The sequence below is a fragment of the Chaetodon auriga genome, chromosome 20 (assembly GCF_051107435.1).
Source record: "Chaetodon auriga isolate fChaAug3 chromosome 20, fChaAug3.hap1, whole genome shotgun sequence".
In the NCBI taxonomy this organism is placed as follows: domain Eukaryota; kingdom Metazoa; phylum Chordata; class Actinopteri; order Chaetodontiformes; family Chaetodontidae; genus Chaetodon; species Chaetodon auriga.
This window is the reverse complement of record NC_135093.1, coordinates 14,552,068-14,573,347: the sequence shown is the minus strand read 5'-3', so window position 1 is coordinate 14,573,347 and position 21,280 is coordinate 14,552,068. Positions and strand designations below refer to the sequence as shown.

The 21,280-nt window shown below is 44.3% G+C and overlaps 2 protein-coding genes across 5 annotated transcripts in view; both read left to right on the top strand.

Moving 5' to 3' along the window:
- mprip (myosin phosphatase Rho interacting protein) overlaps positions 1 to 7,633 on the top strand; it is a 36,300-nt gene extending 28,667 nt beyond the window's left edge. For 2 of the 4 annotated variants that reach the window (XM_076760630.1, XM_076760628.1), the window contains 9 exons: positions 2,338 to 2,485; positions 2,747 to 2,864; positions 4,199 to 4,358; positions 4,464 to 4,577; positions 4,746 to 4,832; positions 4,942 to 5,104; positions 5,411 to 5,496; positions 5,866 to 5,940; positions 6,638 to 7,633. In XM_076760630.1, coding sequence (XP_076616745.1) covers positions 2,338 to 2,485; positions 2,747 to 2,864; positions 4,199 to 4,358; positions 4,464 to 4,577; positions 4,746 to 4,832; positions 4,942 to 5,104; positions 5,411 to 5,496; positions 5,866 to 5,898 — 909 coding nt within the window. In that variant the 3' untranslated portion in view covers positions 5,899 to 5,940; positions 6,638 to 7,633. The remainder of the gene's footprint in view (positions 1 to 2,337; positions 2,486 to 2,746; positions 2,865 to 4,198; positions 4,359 to 4,463; positions 4,578 to 4,745; positions 4,833 to 4,941; positions 5,105 to 5,410; positions 5,497 to 5,865; positions 5,941 to 6,637) is intronic. The other 2 variants (XM_076760629.1, XM_076760627.1) reach the window with 1 other exon arrangement.
- Positions 7,634 to 9,939: 2,306 nt separating this feature from the next.
- LOC143338730 (uncharacterized) lies at positions 9,940 to 19,627 on the top strand. Its single transcript, XM_076759333.1, has 6 exons — positions 9,940 to 10,133; positions 11,085 to 13,687; positions 15,300 to 15,393; positions 15,746 to 15,795; positions 15,949 to 16,020; positions 17,136 to 19,627. The coding sequence occupies exons 2-5, from the start codon at positions 11,090 to 11,092 to the stop codon at positions 15,994 to 15,996; spliced, it is 2,790 nt and encodes a 929-aa protein (XP_076615448.1). The 5' UTR covers positions 9,940 to 10,133; positions 11,085 to 11,089; the 3' UTR covers positions 15,997 to 16,020; positions 17,136 to 19,627.
- The last annotated feature ends 1,653 nt before the right edge of the window (positions 19,628 to 21,280 follow it).

Here is a 21,280-nt window from a genome sequence, read left to right as displayed (position 1 = left end):
CAACGCAACAGGTGATAGTATCATGATTGGGTATTTAAGGGGCATCCTCGAAAGGCTCAGTCACTCACAAGCAAGGATGGATCAAGGTTCACCACTCTGTGAACACTTCATAAAGCTTTTGTCTGTAAACTCAGTTCATTTGAAAATGATTGGGTTCTGTTTTTATTAACGTTTTACACAGTGTCCCAACATATTTGGGATTAGGGTTGTATATAGGACAGCACTATGGCAACTGAACCAACAACTTAATTTGCTGATGGTTGGCTGTAAAGTGCAGTTGAAAGCGCTAGAAAAAGCTAGTAGGCTGACCTTGACTCTGATTATTTTGTAATACTACTATTCACAACGTTAAAAATATACTTTCAGGCATAGGCTTTGTGTTTTTTACTACGATAAAGGGTCCGTTCACCCAACTAAATTCTCACTTACCTTAATGGTATTTGACCACACAGTTCATTGCAGCATTGTCTCTGGAATAGCTTGTTTGCTATTGAAGCTTACAAACGCAATATCTTCATGCTTTGTGTACCGCAGATGAAATTCAGTTCACCTACATTTCAAACCCTCTTCAAATCTGTATCTGCATGGCTGGATACCACAAGGGATATACAGGAAAATATGTTTTCGTGATTTTAGTGAACCAACCCTTAAAGGTGTGGTCAAATTTGATGTTTAGTTTAAACAGATAAGCCTGGTGTTTTGGGGTTTTTTTTCTTTTGTTTTTTTACTATCAACAAATCCAATGAAAAACCCAAAAGCAACAATGTGTAAGCGCAGTGCTGTCTCACACACTCACCCTGTCTGTGGCTCTCAGCCCCAAGCCCATTGGTTCCCACCAAAACTGTGAATCTGTAAAAAGGCTCGGTCATTTTCTAAAACAACCGATCTCTGTAGCTTTGAACAAACTTGACTCAAACAGTGCATATGTTGAGGACGATTTTCAGCTGTGGATCAATACAGTTTTAGCAAGCTCGTGAGCATTTCCAGCAGCAGGATGGTGTATGAGGGATTGAGTTAAAATAAACTGCACTGTGTGTGTTCATGGTTATGAAAGAATATGTCAGGAGGATCAAGTGGTTGGCGGTTTTGTTTTTTCATGGGATTTGTTGGCAGTAAGAAAAACATAGAATATCACCAGCCCTATCCTTTAAATAAAATTTTTATTTTTAATATGCTGGTTTAAGTCCTTTTGATTTAAACTGGGCAGTTTGATGGCTATAAGGCTGGAATGTGATAGTGAAAGTTTTGAAAAGTGAGTTTCCTTTGAGTGTGAAATGGTCTGTTGGATACTCAGATAGGCAGCTTATGTCTTAGCTAACTAAATACCCTGCAGTGTCTGAGTTGTAAGTCCATGCCCCCGCCATGACCCAGGATATATTTACACACTAGATGCATGGCCTGACATGCTTCTAGATACAGCTTGTGCATGGTCTGATGTCAGAGCAGGAAGTTTACATTTGCTCTGCAGGGGAGACTTTCCAGCCTCTCACAGTAGGTTGCTGGGTCCGAGCTCTCTGGGGGTTTGATCCCTGTGAAAACACACTGGACCTCCATTTCCCCTGGTTGGCTGGAGTTCGAATGAGGCAGAGAGAGGGATGCAGGCCAGGGCACAGCCGTCAGCTGAGTCCTCAGATTAGTGGCAGTGAATAGAGGACGGAAGCAGGACGAGGTTTTTACTTGGGCTACTGTAAAGGCCATTCAAACCCCTTCTTGTGGAAACTTGCACCGTAGTGATAATGGAAGTGTAATCACTCTTTCTAAAAGCGTCTCCCCCTTTCTTCATACCACCCAAAGGTGCTAGTTTGGCAAGCTGACCTCAGCTTATGTTAAAGATACATTTAACTCCCCTCAGACAGCCGGCTATTCACGATTGTATTCGGCTGTCATCTTAACCCTGCATTCCATGAAAGATTTGGCCCATAGGCAGATTAGGATTTACACAGTAGCTGCAGACTACAGCCACTATTCAACAACATGAGCTCAGTTTGAAATAAGGCTTTTATGAGCGTCATCAGCGGATGTGTTGCTGTGGATAAGAAATGGCAGCATATACTTTATACACCCTCCTCTCTCATTGTCTATGCATTCCTTCAGTGTATTATGTATCCTGTCATTCCTCTTAACCCTTTTTTGTACTCACACAGGCTCAACTTGCTCATGGCTAACAGGCTGTAGCTTGCAAGTTATTTGCTGGAAATATATGACAATGATGATGGCGTGCACTGGCTTATATTGTAGGGCCCAGGGGTTTTTCCTGCTCAGCTAAAGGAGAACCTTTTGGTCCCTGTCCAGATGGCCCGTTAACTCACAGCTGCACCTTGTTTTCCTATCTCATAGGCCACCTGTGAGAGGGGCTTTGCTGCCATGGAGGAGTCCCATCAGAAGGTGATAGATGAGCTGCAGAGGAAACACCAGAGAGAGCTGGAGAACCTGCACGAGGAGAAAGAGCGACTGCTGGCAGAGGAGACAGCAGCCACGATCGCTGGTAAATAACATCCTAGATGAGATAACCTTTGACCTGACGGAAGAAAGACTATCTGTTAAACATGTTAGATTTGTCAAGAAACCAGAAAGCACAGAGCTGCTGTCAATGTAATTTATCACTGATACATTTCAAGATGCATGCATTGCTATATTGTTACCCTTCCATAATAATAATTCAGTTATTGAGCAGTGCAGCAAGTATACAAGTATTGAGTATAAAAGTTGCACTGTACATATTAAACCTTTTTGTGTGTTACTTCAGCAATTGAAGCAATGAAAAACGCCCACCGGACAGAGTTGGAGAAGGAGCTGGACAAGGCTCGCAAAGCCAACAGCAACACAGAAAACGCAGACATAGAGGAGATTCGCAGACAACACGAGTAAGTTTTCCATAGCGGAGCTGCAGTATGCTCTTTAGATCAGACCCCGGACCTCTGATCATAAATCCTCTTCTTAAAATACAAAGCTGCATGAATTACATGAAGAGTATTATCAGATGACATGATGGGGGTTGACAGTTTGAGCAAAAGCACGCAAACATGTGATGTGTTTGAATGTATTCCAGTGCAGCCCGCAGAGACAAACGTTCATGGCATGGGATGGATGGTAGAGCTGGGAAAGTTTCCCAGTGGCAGTTACAACTTGGATTTTGGCGTGACTCCTCCAATATGACATGAACACAACATAAACTATTTATGGTGCCTCTGCTGCATCACTTCAGCGACAGATGACTCGTGGATTTGCTGTCTTTGTACCGCAGTGACACATGTCTTCACCTCTAGCATAGAAGCAAGATAATCCTTCCACTGACTCCATGCTTGTCAGACACTTCGGTGTCATGATTATGGATTCGGCACGACTCCTTTTTTTAGCAACAGCTGCCCAGTTTGCTTATAGGACAAACAAATCCATGGAATAAATCAGGAGTGCAAACCAAAATTGTTACTTTTGATAAATGTCTTAAATACAGATTTGATGTTGGGTGTACAATGCCTATGGCTGTTTGGATTCTTCCATGTAATGGAAAACACATGCAGTGAGGGCAGTCCTCTCGCATGGAGCGAGACTGAAATAGATGCTATTTCAATATTGGCTTCATGCAGATATGTCTGTGTTTGTTCAGTTTCCTGTTTCTCTCAAATATTGATGTTGTTGTTGGTCCTAGTAATCCAGTATCTGTTGGTCCATGTGACTGCTTGATTGAAGATCTCATTTGACCTCAGCCGATACTGCTAAGTATCTGATATTGCAGCTGTCGCTCATGACCTGCTGGGACGTGTTGAGGTACTCTGTGTTTAAGCTCACCTGCCTGTCTTCAGCACAGCGTAACGCTGAATTTGGCACTCTGTGTGGAAGTGCAGGTGTCGACGGTGAATCGAACTGCGTCTCATTCAGCAGTTTTTACTTCTTTTCATTCACTTAAAGGTCAAAGAGGAAGATTTTCTTGAGTGTGTTATTGTGTAATGAGTCTCTCACTGTTCCCAGTGCTGTGTCAGTGTAAATAAGGGAGGATGAAGAACTTGTGCCCTGCAGCTTGTCAACTTTAACCATGGTACACCTTGATAAACTTTGTTCTGGCCACTGATCTGTCCGGACTGTAAATATTGACCGGCTACCTCAGCCGGAGCCTGAACATGGAGCTGTATTTGCACACTTTTAGCCCAAACTGTCCGTATCAGATTTTCTCTCAGTGTGGCATTGTGTTATGTTTCAGGGAGGAGCTGTGTTCGTTCCAGCGGGAGATTGAGGTGTTGTCCGAGCAGTATTCCCAGAAGTGCCTGGAAAACGCCCACCTGGCTCAGGCGCTGGAGGCCGAGAGGCAGGCCCTCAGGCAGTGTCAGAGAGAGAACCAGGAGCTCAACGCACACAACCAGGTGCACACACAAACACACCTGTGCACAAATATTTACTCAGGAACACTGTTTTGAGACTGTGTCCTGCTATTCTGCTTAACGAGTTCTTCTTTGTGGCATTTGTAGGAGCTGAACAACCGTCTCGCAGCAGAGATCACCAAGATGCGCTCCATGACATCTGAGGATGGCGTGGGAGACACCAACACCACAATACAGGGAAAGGAACTCTACGAGTTAGAAGTAAGGCTCAAGCAAAAAAAAAAAAAAAAAAAAAAATCACTTCAAACAAAGCAGGAAAATGTCAAAATGTGCATAAAACCATGGATTTAAACATTAAATCAAGTCTGTAGTGGTACAGCTGATGCTCAGGAGCCAGTCCTTTTTTGTCTTTTCCTTCTTTTTTTCTAGGTGATGCTGAGGGTGAAGGAGTCAGAGGTTCAGTATTTGAAGCAAGAAATCAACTCCCTGAAAGATGAACTCCAAGCTGCTCAAAGAGTATGTTTGTCCTTTTTTTTACCCTCTGTTAAGATAACACTTGAAAGTCCTTTTAGAAAGTGACATCAATGAATTCCTTTATCTGATCTGCCAAACAATGTGTTTTTAGGACAAGAAATATGCAACAGACAAGTACAAGGACATCTACACGGAGCTGAGCATCGTCAAGGCCAAAGCAGAGCGGGATCTGGGCCGGCTCAGAGACCAGCTGCAGCTGGCTCACGAGGCACTGGGGGAGCCGTCACTGGAGGACATGGAGCGAGGAGGTTATGGTATGAAAAAATACAAAAAAAACACGGCGAGCCTTGTGCAAGAACAATTTTGTATTCTTATCGAGAACTTGTCTTAGTTTTTTCGATGTTTGCTTGTACGAGTGTCCCAAGTCAGATTAGAGTAGACTAGACTCGAATAGAGTCTTTAACTGCACAGACTTGTCATGAATGGATTCACCTTCAGGCGTTCACAATGCCATGAATTTGTTTGTTCGAGTGGTTCTTGCATGTGCTCAGCACACAGATGATTGCACCTCCTCTCTATGGTTTCCCTTCATTTGAACTCTGACATATTTTCCCTCCTAGATATCATGAAGTCCAAAAGCAACCCCGACATCCTCAAGATGGCAGCCGCTGCAGCCAAACGCTCAGAGCGCACCATGAGGTCAAAGGTGGGTTTCCTGTGAACTGAGCAGTTAAGAGTAAAATCAGCGCTTCATCCATTTGTGGAGTTAATTCAGGATTTTTTCGTGGATCTGTATCACACATCATATTGCTTTAACAGCACCGGACTGGCATTAGAGCGCTCCCACAAGAAGCAGTTTGAAGTGACTTACTGCCATCTGCTGCTCACCTGCGACGTTGCATGCAGCATTGCATGCCCACTGTTCATCATGGCTGGCGGTGATCCTGCTCGGCTGCTTTTTATTTATCCATTTTATGACCTCATCAAACCTGCCGCCATGGGATTGTGATGCACATTCGACACCACAGTAGTCTAACACACGCTTGGTGGTGTGTTTTCCCCCTTCTGTCCTCAGTCTGTGAGTCGAGACATGCCCTGGGACAGTTAGGGCTGCCGAGGACGTGTAGGCCTCCTTCCCCTTCTCCTTTAGGTAAACCAAACCAGACGCACCCACGGCTGGTTGAAGCACATCCTCTCGCCCTCCACCTTTTTTAAAAGCACTCAACAGACCCGAGTCACTGTTTCACATTGATATCCACAAATACCCACCCCACAGACGCATGACGGTGACAAACGAATGATGACACTGTGTTTGAGATATCACTGGATTTTTGATAATAACTAATTATGTGGCCTTTCACATTATTGGTCGTGTATTTTGTGATTTTTTTGTGAAAAAAACAATAAAAGGCAGTGAAGGATTGTCAGGCGAATATAGAACTGAATACATTGACAAATGTTACTCTTAGTAAAATGATTTAGGAGTGTAAAGGGTGTGAAAAGAAGTAAAATGATTCATATTTTCTGTCAGCTGATAAATAACACACAATTGTAATTATTTAACTGACAGTATTATTCATGGGTGTATTCAGTTTGGTTTGTTTTTTTGACCCACCTGATCACCTTTTCCTGCCTCTCGTTGGCTCCGGGGCCTCCACAGCTCCACAAGGGCTTTGTAATCTGCTGTAATGTGGCGTGCGGGGTTGGGTTTTTCGAGATTTAATCACTGGGTGACAACAGATTGACACAAACAAGGGAAACACTGCCTGCTCAGGAACAACACATCTGCCCAGAAAGAAAGTGCCGTTCATCATTAACATCTGCTTTTTTTTTCTCTCTCTCTTCAGAGTCTAAAGGAAGGGCTGACAGCCGAGCAGAGGCTCCACCTGTTTGAAAATAAAGACACGAAGGAGTTCTGACGGCGATGCGTCGTGTCTGCCTACCTTGCTGCATGTTTAGAAGAAGCCCACTATATTTTAGCTCTGTAATGACTTATTTAGTAACACTACACACTGGTCACAAAACACAGATCATATATTATGGAAAAAAAAACATGGTATGAAGTTTGAGTTTCATGTCTAGATTTTGCATTCCATGCACTTCAGTTACTGTGACTTTTTTTTTTTTCTTTGCTGCCATGTCTTACTGTAAATACTGTTTTTAAATGAGCACCTGTCATGCATACATTAAAACTATGACTGTGTAAGCTACTGTTTTAACTCCCTAGACTGTTGCTAGCCAAAGGCATAAATGTGATGTTTAACGGCTAAACACAAACGACATATTGACGAGCGTGTAATGCTCGCATAACAAAACCGTAGGAACGAGTCTGCGTTCGGGATCTGCACGTTAACGCTCCGCCGCTCCGTTATCATTCCAGCACAGATGGAAGTGTCGCTCGGTAAACAAGCTGTGGGACAAAAGCGCTCGTCTGCATTAGAAAACAAATACCTTCCATGTCGCTCCATCGCCCGACTTCTAAGTCAACATCACAGATGTTCTCTGCAATCCTCGGATCTATCTGAGATAGAAAGGCGACAGCTGAATGCATATGGAAAGGATTCACTGATTATAATTTAAATTTATATATATGAAAATTTATATAGAGTTTTTTTTTTTGTTTTGTTTTGTTTTCTCACTGCAATCATCGGTCCAGCTGTATAGGAGTCGTTGGAGTCGGTCATGTTTGTAGTCTTGTTCAGTGGCAGTCCCTTAGTATTTATTTAAATGGTTGGGATTTTTCTTTCACGTTCCCATTCCTCTGTACTCTATTATTGTAAATATAAAGCAAATATACACCAACTGACTACAGGTTTATTAGCAATAAATATTTTTGCACCCTTTTTTGTTGTGTGGCTGTTTTGAAATGTTTCTCCTGCACGCCGGCCTTTTTTAAAGACATCGAACAAATGAACACAATGCAAGTAGAAAGACGGCAGTTCAGTTTTTCCTCCATGTGCTGTACAGAACGTCTCAAACACGTCACATGCTGTGCATTCACTGCAACAAAGGAGCCTTTATGGGGGCCTTTTGAAGCCATATTAATGTGCAAGTACATGCATTGTTATAATATCAGTTATATTAGAGTGAGGCTTTTGTTTTGTCATTTCATGCTGACTTTAGCTGAGCGCATGGCACTGACTTTCAGACAGCACTTCTATCCAGCAGACATTGTCCTCATTCAGCCTTTTCAGAGTAGAACCACAGACATGAGACAGCAGGACAAACCCAATAGCATTGAGGACTGCTGCGTTACATTCAGATGTTCAAGCATGCTGGCTCTCTGGAACACTGGAGTGAGTCAGGACCTTCCCTATGACAAGTCACAATGACTGCTGTTAAAGACTTAACAATAAATCAACATGCTCCATTATGTTTGTGTGGGTGCTGAATGCTCAATATTGCCAACGTAGAAAAAATGGCACAGCAGTCAGATCTAATTTATTAATGTGTTGATGTTTCTGGCACACTTCCTGCAAAATGGTGACAGTGTTGCAATCAATCACAGGTGTATTTATGGCACTTTGGATGAGCGACAAATATCTGCTGAATAAAGGAACGCATGAGATGAAAATGAATCACTGCCCTGTACGTGTTAGCGTCTCTCACAGCTGATGTGAATTGACACATCATAGCTTTGGCTTTGTTCTCTGCCTCCTTTCACCTCATGTCACCCTTTCAGTTGCTGGGAGGTTTTGCCCGTAGCGCTTTCAGGACTAGTCTGCGCTGGCTCAGAGGTTAATTGTGAAGGTTCACTCTCCACCTTGCAAACTGCAGTTTGACAAAACAATCTCAGTGTAAAGTTCACTCATTTGCTTTTTTCCAGAGCTGCTCGTCAAAAAAACAACTGAGCAAAGTTATAGGCCTGAAAGATTAGAAGAAAGCTAGTAAGTGGATCCTGAGATTGTTTTTGTCAAACTACTATTTTCAAAGGGAAGTTTGTGGGAAAGGGAACATTTGTACACTGTAATATTGCAATTCCCTATATCAAAAGTAGTTTATTTGGTAATCAATAGGGCATTTAAAGTGACTTTTCATGCTCTGTTTACTGTTACATTTACATGGTATCAGGATAAAGTTCCCTTTGTGATTTATAGCTACTCAAAGTGATTTTACGTTGTTTCCGTCTTCTTAATTTTAGTTTTCAATGGGGCTCTGGATACTAGTCTGCTTGTAAAAAGCTGTTGCAATACCTCGTATGGCTCGGAAAAGTCCTATCAAAAGTTTGTAAAAGTAACCCCAGTGATGTCATCAGGGCCATTCAGTTTAGGCCATAAGACGGGACATTTCAAACAGACAGTTACCTACCAGGGACGTGAACTTTGACAGACACTTAACAGGCAGGGAGTGTCTAACCAAAGATGCCATCAGGTTGCATTATGGGAAGTGAAAGATGCACTGCCGTTGGAGCCAGGATATCTCAGCCTCTGCTGAAAGCCCTTTGTCATTTGTAATTCTAACATTCCACTCAAGTGTTTGTAGTAAGTTATTAAGTTATTATTTGTTTATTCATATTCATGTTGATTTAATCAAGCGGTATATAAAAGAAAGTGCATGTGAAAAATAAATGAACATATTTGGGTTCAACAAATGTTTACAAATCGTTCAGAAAAGTATGATTTTAGAGTTTGTTTGCTACATTTGTTCAGGACGGCACATATTCTCTGAGGGTCAGTAAGTTTCGTTGGAACAGGTCCGACCACTTCGCTCCCATGATGCCTCTCTGTCCCTCCGCTTAGTGACAGCGGCTCCACTGCTGCTCGCTCTTATTTGTCAAGCCACCTTCAGTTAGACAACACACACCTGAACGTAATGCCCAATAATTACGTTATCTAGATAAGAACAAAGAAAAGAGACAGCACATTATCCTGGGTTAGCTGGCCTGGTCGAAGTTCTCTGAGGCAATGACAGCCTACATGCAACAGTTGGATCAAGAGCAAATTATTCTGACTGAACTGAACTGCCTTCCTGAATACATTTAGGGAAAATGTGTGTTTAGTAATTTTCACTCCTTTGGTGTATGGTTTGATTGTGCCTTTTTATTCGCATTGTTTTAAGCACAATAAAGAAAAGGGAAAAAAAACACTGTAACACGACACTAATTTGTTTTATTGTGAAGGGAGTATCCGGAAGTTTGAGATTATACTCTAAACAACTTGACAACACTGTTATCAGAGTAGTGTGTTCCTGGAAAGTGTGTGGATCTTTAATTAATTTGGGGGTATTTTCTCCCTCTTATGGTGTTATTAGGATTCGTTAGAGTAGATGGTTTGTTGAAAGAGATGCAGGGTGGGACGAATTCTTAACTGGACGTTTACAAACACTACGATCTCTCCCGTCCGGGTAAGTTTTGATCAGCAGCAGCGCAGCGTATTACCTCCGCTCTGTCTTTGTTCCATCCAGCCGGGCCTTGCCCCGACGCGTACCGTGCTATGAAATTGAGAGAACGTGTTGCCAAACTCCATGACAAGTAACCTGCAATTAAATAATACCTTGCTTATCGTTGGATTTTGAAATCCCAGATAAAGTACGGTATACTTCGTTCAATCGTTAAGATCCGCTCTTCAATTCGGGTGTAATGTAATATAGCAAACAACACGATTTGAATCAAGATTTAACATTTAAGAAATGGTTTGGCCGTTGTTCTTGCAACAAAGTTAGTATAAGTCGCAGTGGACAATAACGAACAACTAAGCTATAAAAGTTCCCATTTTATCCAAGTAATTAGTTTTTTGAAGGAGCAAACCTCGCCGAAACCAAAGGTTGTCGCTAGCGATCGTCAGAAGTTGCAAAATCACGTTATATGGCGTATGACTTAACGTCTTTAATGAAAATCGCTTTAAACCGCCATTTATTTCACGTAGTTCGGTTTACGGGAAGGTTACCGGAGCTAAGCCGGGCCTAGCTAGCTAACGTTAGCTTTCGCTAGGCTAACTGTGACCTGTCAACGTTGTAAAAAGTCAGCCGGTTGGCTGGAAAGACATTATCAATTACCCATCGAACCTAACATCCTAATATTATAAACACTCAGTAATGTTATGGTAAAGTGGAAATAGGCCAAAACGTAAATTGTCAGTTAACCTTTGTTTTTCAGCGTTAGTGAAATTCAAGCACGTCAGTTTCCTGGCTGTCAACGTTCTGACTGTAGTTGAAGGGCTTTGGTTTAAGTTTGTGTTTCAGCTCAGTATGTCTTCTCTAGTAAGAAAACAAATAGCTGAAAATGAGCAATAGTTGCTGTAATTAAATCCTTGCACTGAACTCAGAAGTTCTTTTCCACTTTTCTCTCCGTTGCAGTTGTTATGGAGCAGCCACCTGGGAGCTTAGACGATCTACAGCCTCAAGACCTCTCCACCTCCAGCATCGCCACTGTGATCGACCTGACCAGGAAAGGCGAGGAATGCGTCCTCAACGCCACGTCCCTCGATGCCCTGCGGATGGTCAAGAGCCCCGGCTGGTATCCAAACTCCGGGGCCAGCAACCCCGGATTACCCTTCTCAGAGACGGGCTCCTCGGACATCACGCTCCAATCAGGGGATCAAGTTCAACCAGACAATGCCTTTTCCCACACTACAGTCACCTTCTCCTACGTGAGCAGGTCTCACGTCTTCTCCACCCACGACTCCCTGTCTCAGCGTTCGCCTCTGTGCAGTGTGCCGCCCATTGGCAAGTTGGCCCTCCACCCTCCTTGTGACTCAGATGAAGGGCTTGGGGAGACTGGCTATGCACTCAACCAGCATTACTTGGAGCGTGTTGACGGGCCTGTGGACCTCGCCGCTCAGACCGAACTTTTACAGTCATTGTCTCAGGCTCAGGTGGGACCAGAGGACGATGGGGGAGTACATTCAATGCAGGAGCCCCGTGAGGTTAATGGTGGAGTTGTTTCCGGAGATGGAGACCAAGAGGAGCATAGCCTGTCTCTGGAAAACAGCAGGGGTTTGGAGAATGGTCAGGGGGATAGCTGGTCCAGTTCAGGAGTATGTGCTGAATCAGCACAGGAAACACTCACCCCTACCACAGGGGAGGACGAGGAGACAGGGGGCTCCGAGGTGGTCTATCTCATGTCTAAGAAACCAGACCCAGTGGTTGTCCCGGACAGCGTGGCTGCTAGAGACCTGTGCACACTGAGCAGGGAGTACATCAGTCCTCTGGAAGACCCCGTCTCCCCCTCCGCTACCTCACAGGACGACGTAGAGGACGTGTTCGTCCTGCCTCAGGCCTCCAGCTCACCCAGCGGCGACAACTCTTATCTAGAGACAACAGAGGAGGTTGCGTGGGATGGCTTGAGCACAGAGGGGGCCATTCAAGCTGCCTCTGGCATCAGCGATAGCACCACGAGGTTAGATTCAAGCGATGGAAGAAAGCAGTCTGTCCACAGGCGCAAGGCAGCATTGGGGTCTTTGATTGACTTAACAGATGATGTTTGTGTGTCTGATCTTTCGGAAAACAAACCCAAGGCTGTCATTCCTCACATGAATGGGAATGCGAAGGCACTACAAAGAACTTTAAAAGAGAAGAAACTGCCAATGCGTTCCGGCAGGGGGACGCGGTTAGAGGCGATAGTTATGAACATAAATTCAAGCAGGTATAAAGTGTCGGGATGCATTCGCACCAATAAGACCGCAAATGCCTCCCAGTCGACAGCAGGTGTTTCTAAGTTAGCCAGTGCTGAAAGGAGTGACGCCCTGTCAGTGGGAAAAAGGTCAAACAGAGCAAGAGCGTCTTTCTCAGTGAAAACAGTGAAACAAAAAGCAGTAACTCCAGTGAAAAGGGGAAAAACTAATAACATTAACACTGACAGCTGCAAAGACTCTACCTCTGATTCAGAAATCCAGAATTCTAAAAAGTCCCACAGCAGCACACCTCCAAAAAGCCCTCAGTGTGCTGTGCACAAAAACTCAAAGAAGGAGCCAGAGCAGCTTTCTCACCCAGAGCCCTCAGTGGAAACTGTGGCAAGATTTTCCCCCCCACCACTGCCTCCACCACCACCACCACCACCACCACCATCAAAATCTCCAAAGAAAAGCCAAGGCAAAGCCAAAGGCAAGGCTGCTGGTAGCAAAACATCTTCCACTGCCAAGACAAAGGGGGCTCGCACTCCCAAGAGTAGGCGAAAGAAACACAAACCGAGCCAGTCTTCCTCCATGTTCTCCCCCAAGGAGCCAGAGATCAGGTTGAGGTACGTCAACTTCAAGGAGGAGAAAAGGGACTTGAGGTTAGACAGTTTCTCCCCATTCATCCGCGTGGAGCGGCAGCAGTCATCGCCATCACTGTGTACTGTAATCAACTACCCCGAGGAGGTGAGGACGCAACACAAGAAGGGCCAGCAGGCTCACCCCGGCGGGTTTATTTCTGCAGTTGTACCCAGCACTTCCTGTCTGCAGATGGGCCGAGCGTCCACGCACAGCCAGCACCAGCGCTCTCTGGTCTGCTGCCTGTGTGGGCAGTCCGCCAACGCCATGGACCTAGGAGACCTCCACGGCCCCTATTACCCCGAAGGGTACCAGCCAAGCACCAAAACACCAGCCAGCATGTCAGGTCTCAGAGAGGACGAAGATGACTACAGCGATTCGGACTCCTCGTCCTGCAGTATGAGGGGCAGGGGGAGGAAGCGTGCCGTTCCACCCGCCGCCCTCAGGCCAGGAGCTCGACTGAAGGAGAAGGGCCTCCTGGAGAGGCAATGGTGGACTGGTGGCGCCACCAGCAGCCCGGCAGCTAAGCGAGCCCGGCCAGACGCTGGCTCCGCCAATGTGGAGGACTGGTACAGCCCCCCCGTGCTGCCCCTGGAGCCCTGTGAATACTGGCTCCACGAAGACTGCGGCATCTGGTCCGCAGGCGTGTTCCTCGTGAAGGGCAAAGTCTACGGACTGGAGGAGGCTGTCAAGGTGGCCCAGGAGACGGTAAAGCTCCACTTTAATCCTGTAATGTGACTATATTGTTACACAACACCACACCGTGGGGATGTGGTTGATATGACGAAGCTGGAAACGAACAGAGCGGCGAGGATGATGATGCGTTAGTACTCGGCCTGTTTTCTTACTTGTTTTCTCAGCCTCCAGGATACTAATAGATTTCAGATGTGTTATCAAATCAAAGCGTGAGCAAACATGAATAACTGACAATTATGTCGGATATAAACAGATTAGAAGTTATTGGTGCGGGCATGGAACACTGAGCCATTGTGATTTGGACAATGTGACAGATTTAGCGTTGCTTGAGGGTCTGGTTTTGTTGTGCATTTCAAAGAGAGCTGCTCTTTGAAAGCTGAGGACTCTGTGATGATGCGGCCTTAATGCTGGTTCACAGCAAACAACAGTCTCTCCGAGCTCTCCGCCTGTTGCACCAATTCTGCACATGTCCTCAGATCCAACGGCGTATTTTTTAAGGGCGAATTATTCACTTTGGAAACAGTAGTTTAACATAAATATGTGTATGTATATAAAACCAGCTGTTATTATGGGATTAGTCTGAGCTCACATGCAAACTGAGCTGTCTACATAAGAACAGAACAAAATCCATCCTCTGAGGAAGAAGCTGCGGGGGGAAATCTGTTTACAATCATCCAAAAAAAGAAGTAAACATTCACATTTGAGAAGCTGGAATTGCTCATTAATTGTTTAATTGATCTTAAAAATTGTTGTAAATGAACTTTCTTCCAGTCAGCTCATAATTGAATCCACTCATTGCCTTAGAATTGACCCCACAGCAGCGCAATGGAGTCCACGGCAAGTCCTCCCCTCAGGCTCACATGTCAGCTCACCAAATGTCTTATGACCCAGAAAATCAGGCAAGACGCCAGGACATTCGCCATGTTGATGATCTCAAAGGGGATAACGTGGGTCATGATGAACCCTTCAGAGCCGCACTTTGTTTTCCTTTACTCATCACCACTCAGCACGTCAGACGCGCCCTTGGTGTGCTGTCACATGTGACCAAAGTTCAGTTCCAGTGCCTCAAAGGGTCTTCCTTTTTGACTTCAAAGACTCTCACTATTGATCATCACCAATATTTTCTTCATCTTCTTCAGGGAACATGTGTGTTTCTTGATCAAACTCACAGCACAAATGTGTGATTTCTAACTTGTGAGGAAAGCTCACTGTATTGATAAATGCTGGCGTTATGTCCATCAGGTGTCTGCGGATCCTGGGATTCTTAAACGTCTTCAATTTGATGAGCTCACTTCAGGGCCGTAGACGTGCCTGATTGCTGGCAACCTTTTAGGTTTTAAATTCAGGGAGAGGAGCCTTCCTTAATGTGCCACTTCTCTAGAGAGGACTCAGCATTGATCATGAAGCAGGAGCTCCATCAAGCACATTTTCTTGTGATTTTATAAGCACGGCCAGGTCACCTTCCCACACTCAGATGTCTAAAAATATAATGCTTGCGTTAGACCAGATGTTTCCAGCAACGTTCAAACCCAGGGAAATGCGTCATTTTCTTACTGTAAGCGTGCTGTTTGCAGACATGGGCACAGTGTCTTCACTCACACCTTTTTATCTGCTGTGCTTTCAGAGGTGTTCGGCGTGTCGTGACCCAGGTGCGACGCTGGGCTGCTTCTTCAAAGGCTGTCCCAACAAGTACCACTACAGGTGTGCTCTGGAGTCAGGTGAGTGCTGCTCTCTACCCTCCGCCTCCACACGCCACTAGGGAACAAAGTGCACTCACATATCCTTGTGCATGTTTACAGGGACAATGTGCACAGCTGCTTGTGACTGGTTTTGTCTTTTAGTCTTAAAGGGTTACCACTGGACACCAGATTCTGATGTCTTTGCTTAACATTGTACCTGCTCAAAGCTCAAACGCTTTGTGTGGGTTTGGTCTGTAAATAGCTGTTTTGTTTAAGTGCGGTCGGCTGTTCTCACTTCCGCTGAGCCTGACCTTGTGCGTGTGGGTGTTTGAACGCTTTTGGATGAATCGGCATGGCATCTTCAAGTCCTGTTCTGCTCTTTTTCTAACAGACTGTGTTCTCATTGAAGAAAATTTCTCCATGAAGTGTAAAAAGCACAAGGTGAGCAGAAATAACCGCAGTGTCAAATGTTCCCGACGAGCGAACATGCTGTTTAGAAAGAGAATAATTCGGTGTGTTCCTGCTGCTGCAGTGGACCTGGCTGTCTGCTGCTATTAACGATGAACTTTTCTGATTCCTCATCCTCCTCCCCAGAACAAGACATTCAAAGCCCCTCCAGGGAACCGATGGGATGACAGGTGACAAAGTTAGCAGAGACTTCACGAGGTTAGTAAATACCTCTGTCCTCCGAGAGTCTGGAGGAAGGTGTGTCAGGTTAAAGGAAATTACTGAACTCCCAGTTATATTACTCCCAGTTATAAACTGGGAGCATACGGGAAGGGCTGCGTGATATGACGATATGTATTGTGTGATGATAGAAAATATTTACCGTTTCATTTTATGCTGTATCATTTATTGCAAAGAACAACAAATGATGGTATATGTAGGTTAAAATAGATGACATAGAATGTATAAAATCAAGTAAAATACGCTCAAAATGGAATGCAGCAGGGTGTAAGTGCAAGGCAAAGTTTTTAGCTTCCTTTTGAAAATATTCAGCGAGCTGCCTCCCTGATATCTGGAGTGTGTTCCAGGGCTTTGCAGCGTAATGGACGAAGGCTGCATCCCTGATTTTCTTTGAACTGTTGCTGGAAACCTCCGATAAACCAGCAGCAGATGATCGCAGTGCAGCCAAATAATGAGCGAGGGAGTTAGCGGTGCAGCTTGGTCCTTGTTATATGAAATAGGCCTTTCCATGTGGGAAAGGTGCTTTATTGTGACATGTATCGTTATGTGGATATGAAAAGGCCAATAGCAGGATATGAGATTTTGGTCATATTTCCCACCTCTAGTGGGAGGATACGAAACTGCTTGTGTGTTTTTAGATCAGTTGTGCCACCTGAATGTCATCATACGTTTGAGTCTAAGGCAACACTAACTTCTGTGTTGTAACTAGTCAGTTTCACATGAAACTCCCCACTTCGTTCAGTTCCTTCAACTCTGCTAGCTGAAATATGACCCAGATCAAAACATTGTCGCACAGACTGATGCTGTGAAAAGACAAAGTTGGCAGCTTAACACTTAGCTTACTGTTTGAGCTGCAAACAGTTAAGTAAACAAAATGCACACGCTGAGTCCAAAGTAACTGTACGGCACAATACAGTGGTGATGCAGTTTCTCATGGATAAAAATCTTGACTTTGCTCTGCAGCTAACCTGCATGGTGCAACTCCAGCAGGATGTTCCAGTTGAACAGCTTAAGCATTCCTCTTCTCCAAAACAACACAAGTGTTCAGGCGAATTCCTCCCTTTTGAAATAACTTTTCCTGTTCGTCCATCCAGACATTCACCTGCAGCGTCCTGCAGGGGCTGTCCCTCCCCCTCCTCTGCTGGTAACCATGGCAACTGTGGACCAGGGTTCTTCTGACTGACAGCTAGCACCCGTAAACCTTAACTTCACCCTCTGCTCTTGAAATGCACTGTTAACCCCTGACACTGTGACTGGAGGAGCCCAGTCACCGGAAACCTCCCCGAGCGCGGTCTGCCGGTGGCCATCAGACGGACGCCGGCAGCGCCTGCAGGCCGGGGGGAGCCTACCATCAACTTCACACACAAGTAACATGCTGAATTTGTCATTTGTGTTATCACTTTGTAGTTATTTATATGAATTTTTTTCCTGGATTTAATATGAATAACAATCAAAGATATTTAATTTTTTAAAGATTTTGTAAGTATTTGATTATATTTGGTTTATTTATTCCTGGAGTTATTGGCTTCTTCAGCAGTTGTCAAAGAGGTTCGATTGTGTGTTTTGTTTGTTTTTTTGTTTTTTTTAAGTTATTGCTATAGCAATTCGATGCCGAAAAATCAAGCCAGTGAGAGAGACGCTGGTTTTAAAGGTGGAACAGAGAAAGGGCTGGACGGTCGAGGTGTGACACTCGCAGAACAAGGTACCTGAACGAACACGCTTTTGGATGGTTTGTTAGACAGAGCGGCGCTAAAGGCACGTCTGACGCACACCCAGGCGACACGTGCACTGAATGTTGGGCCCAGTCGATGTTACTGAGGAGACTGAACAGCGTGTGTTTGAATGTATTCTCCCCCCCCCCCCCCAGTGTGAGGGGTTTTTGCAGGAAGCACTTTGGAGTGGCGCTGAACAGGTGCGGTCCTCTGCTCCAGCTGCAGTATTACCTTCTTCACCTGACTGCCCCCCCCTCCTCCCCTCCGGTCATGTTGTTTGCTTCAGGCTCACTCATGTGGCTCAAAGAGAGCCGTCTAACCATCAGGACGAGACCGTTTTATTTGACTTAAAGCACTTTGGCGTCCTGCCTCAGGCGGGGAAAATGAAAGCGCGCCCATGTTGCGTTCGTCTGCGCGGCCCTTCAATCAGGCGGCATCTTAATTTCAATCCGATTAGTGGAGAAGCCTGTTCTGGGGAAGGATTCCTTTCGATGCAGGTCATCTGCTGTTTACTTGGACTTCTCCTCCGGCCTCCTTTCGTTTTCAGAATGTCGCAGCACAGTATTGCTTTGAGTGAACGTCAGCAAGCAGCCTCGGGGAATTAAAGGGCCACTTGGCGTCCTCAGTGTCACTGACTTTAAGAAGGATGTATGTTTGCGTATTTCTGCGTCACAGAGAATCTTTGGTTTACATCAATCCTCATTTCAGTAGGCCATTTTTATCTCTTACTCGGGCCTAAATGGTGAGTTTCCCACCTAAACCTCTCTGAAAAAGCCTTATCTGACATACAAGAGGTATATAAAGTTTTTCCTACTCTCATTAGCTTGTGGTGCAGCGACAAATCAGCGGATGTACATCACCTTCCTTTGGACATCCTGATGACTGAAGGCAGCTTGCATGCACTTTTCTGCTGCAGACCTTGTCGTTATTAATACCAGGCGCACGGTAGGCCAAGTCCTAATGAACCCTCTGACCACGCAGGTACGCACTGACTCTCTGGGACTTGTGCAAACCATGCATTGAGATTAGTTCCCAGCGTATTAGTATCTGTTGAATCAGGTGACGAGGTCAGGGCTTTTGGTCGGTCCGCCTGCCCGTTTGTTTTTAAGAGAAAAGTCTCTGATCAGTGTTGGTGTAACGTCTCTATGTACTTTTGCATTGCGCCATTAGGGGCAGCGTTGTGCTGTCTGACACCAGCGTGTGAGGTCCATTATATCCACACAGAGGCAGCCGAAGGCTTCGTCTTCTCGGTGTCTCACCAGCAGCAGCAGCAGGACACACACACACTCATACACTGCACCAAATCTCCTTATCCTGGATCGCCACGTTTATTTCATTTGTGCCATCCTTTTGTGTATTTTCTATTTTGTTGCAGTGAATTTTCACTGTCATTTCTTTCAGTTACAGGCAGTTGTTTGCAGTGTACCAAATACAGCTTTTGGAATATGTTTTATTCTTCCAAAATGTTTGGATTTTTAAGAAATATGTTGTCCATGTGTTAATCTCAGGGCTGAATCTCAGATATTCTAATGATTTGAGTTTTGTTTTCTGATTTTCTTGTGGGTTTTTTTCTCGTTTTCTTTTTTCACCCCACGTCAACTGGAGCAATGATACATGTAGCAGGACGTGGTTATCTCCTCAGATGCAAAGCCTTCTGTCCTGGTACACACTACTCATCACATTCCAACACTTCCTCCACGTGTCTGTCAGTGCTGTGGCGTTTTTAGGTTTAAAATGGGATTAGGACTGCCGACTCGTGTCTTTTTTTTCTTTTTATTTTCACGGTCTTTATTTTATGGCAACTTTTTGTACCGTCTTGGTCACCTCTTGGAGCAGCAGAGGTCATGTAATTGTCAAAAATAAATATTTTGTTCAATGTTGTGGTTTTCTGGAAGAGATTTGTGTTTTTGGATGAATGGTGGCAAATTTTGCATTTGATTAAACTCTTGGTTTTATGTTGTACAAAATCAGCAATATTAAATAAGACAGACTATGAAAACAAAATATGAATAGTACAACATATAGTGTAAATGTATGAACTAATTTAGCAATGCAGTATCTTATTTCAATAAAGTCATATTTTATTATTTTGTAATAATATTTAAAGTTCCACTGCATTGGCTGAAGGGTGAAAGGGCGGGGCTTGGTGACAACACCAATTATGAAAAATTACAACAAAAAATACTTGAACAGAACATTTTGATTCACTAATATATTTTCCTTAATGCCTTGTTTCATATTCACTATTTCAAAGTTGGGAAAAAAAGGCTAATTAAGATTTTGTTTTTTCCTTTTCTCAACCAAATTTATCTAAATTCTATAAGGCTCTGATACAATCATGCCGCTACAAGGCCATTATATTCCATAGCTTCTACACTGTACTGCACATACAACACATTGGACTTCTGGAGAAAAAGAAATAAAGCAAAAAAAAAAAAAAAATCTCAAAACCAAAGATCACTCCAACATGAATTCTCATTTTATTGACTAAATCTCAGCTTACAGGAAGACAGTTGTATTGCAAAGACAGAACCGGATACGAGTTCTAGTGTCGTGGTCATCTACTTACTAAAACTCCACCAAAATCATGATGCTTTGAAACATGTCACCGGACAGTAAAGACACTGGAAGTCCATTACAACACGTTACGTTATGGATGAGGTGAGGAGGCAGCAGCGACTGATTCAGGCGCTGAAAGGAAGAACAGGGAAGGTGACGTATCCCTTCATGTCTTGGTTGGTGTGACTCATCCTTCCTCCCAGGACACGTGTCCTGAGCTGCAGCGGATACTGATACTGACAGGACAAACTTGTGTTTTGTGTTATTGTTGCATCACAATGCAAAAATCCACTATGATGAAGTTATGCCGAGATTATACTGAAAAATCAACTTCTTTCTTTAATCTTAAGTATCTTAAACTGTTGGATGATGACCAGGCTACACCATTAGAGATCATGGGCTGTAACAAATTATGAAGTGGGAGTTAAAGGACCTTTTGTCATGTTTAAAATGAGCCCTGGATAGTCTTCTGGGCCAAAAATAATGATGAATCTCTTTGTTTGCAGAAATATAAAAGTAAGAACTTCGGAACACTTCATACAGTGCAGGTGCACATAAAATTGTCTCCAGTTCAACTTTGAAAGACAATACTTTGCAAAGTTAAAGGTACCCTGTGGAGTTTTTGACCACTAGGAGTGCTACAAGCAATGTTTTTATGAGTGGGTCCCCCCCTTTGTGCATACAAAGACTCACTTGCTTACACAGAACAGTCGGTTTTTTGCTATTCTGCCACCAACTGGTGGCCGCAACTCTCCCAGAAATGGAGCAGTGCCCCGACAAAACATCATGTTTGTTTACATGAAAACTCCACAGGGCGCTTTAAATTTAACTCCTGCATAATATAGGAAAATGTTAGCAAGCTAGCTTAGCTATTTGCAGGAAAAGAGTGACCGGAAAAGTGATGTTATGCGTGGTGACCAGTGGGGTGGCCAGGCTCGAGTCTCTATTCTGGCCTCTTCCTGGTAAAA

What these genes read in the sequence shown, in the direction of transcription:
- LOC143338730 (XM_076759333.1), top strand. Translation starts at nt 11,090, where the DNA reads ATGGAGCAGCCACCTGGGAGCTTAGACGATCTACAGCCTCAAGACCTC. An exon ending in CAGGTGTGCTCTGGAGTCAG is followed by an intron (nt 15,394 to 15,745) that starts GTGAGTGCTGCT and finishes TTTTTCTAACAG; the next exon opens with ACTGTGTTCTCATTGAAGAA. An exon ending in TGAAGTGTAAAAAGCACAAG is followed by an intron (nt 15,796 to 15,948) that starts GTGAGCAGAAAT and finishes CCTCCTCCCCAG; the next exon opens with AACAAGACATTCAAAGCCCC.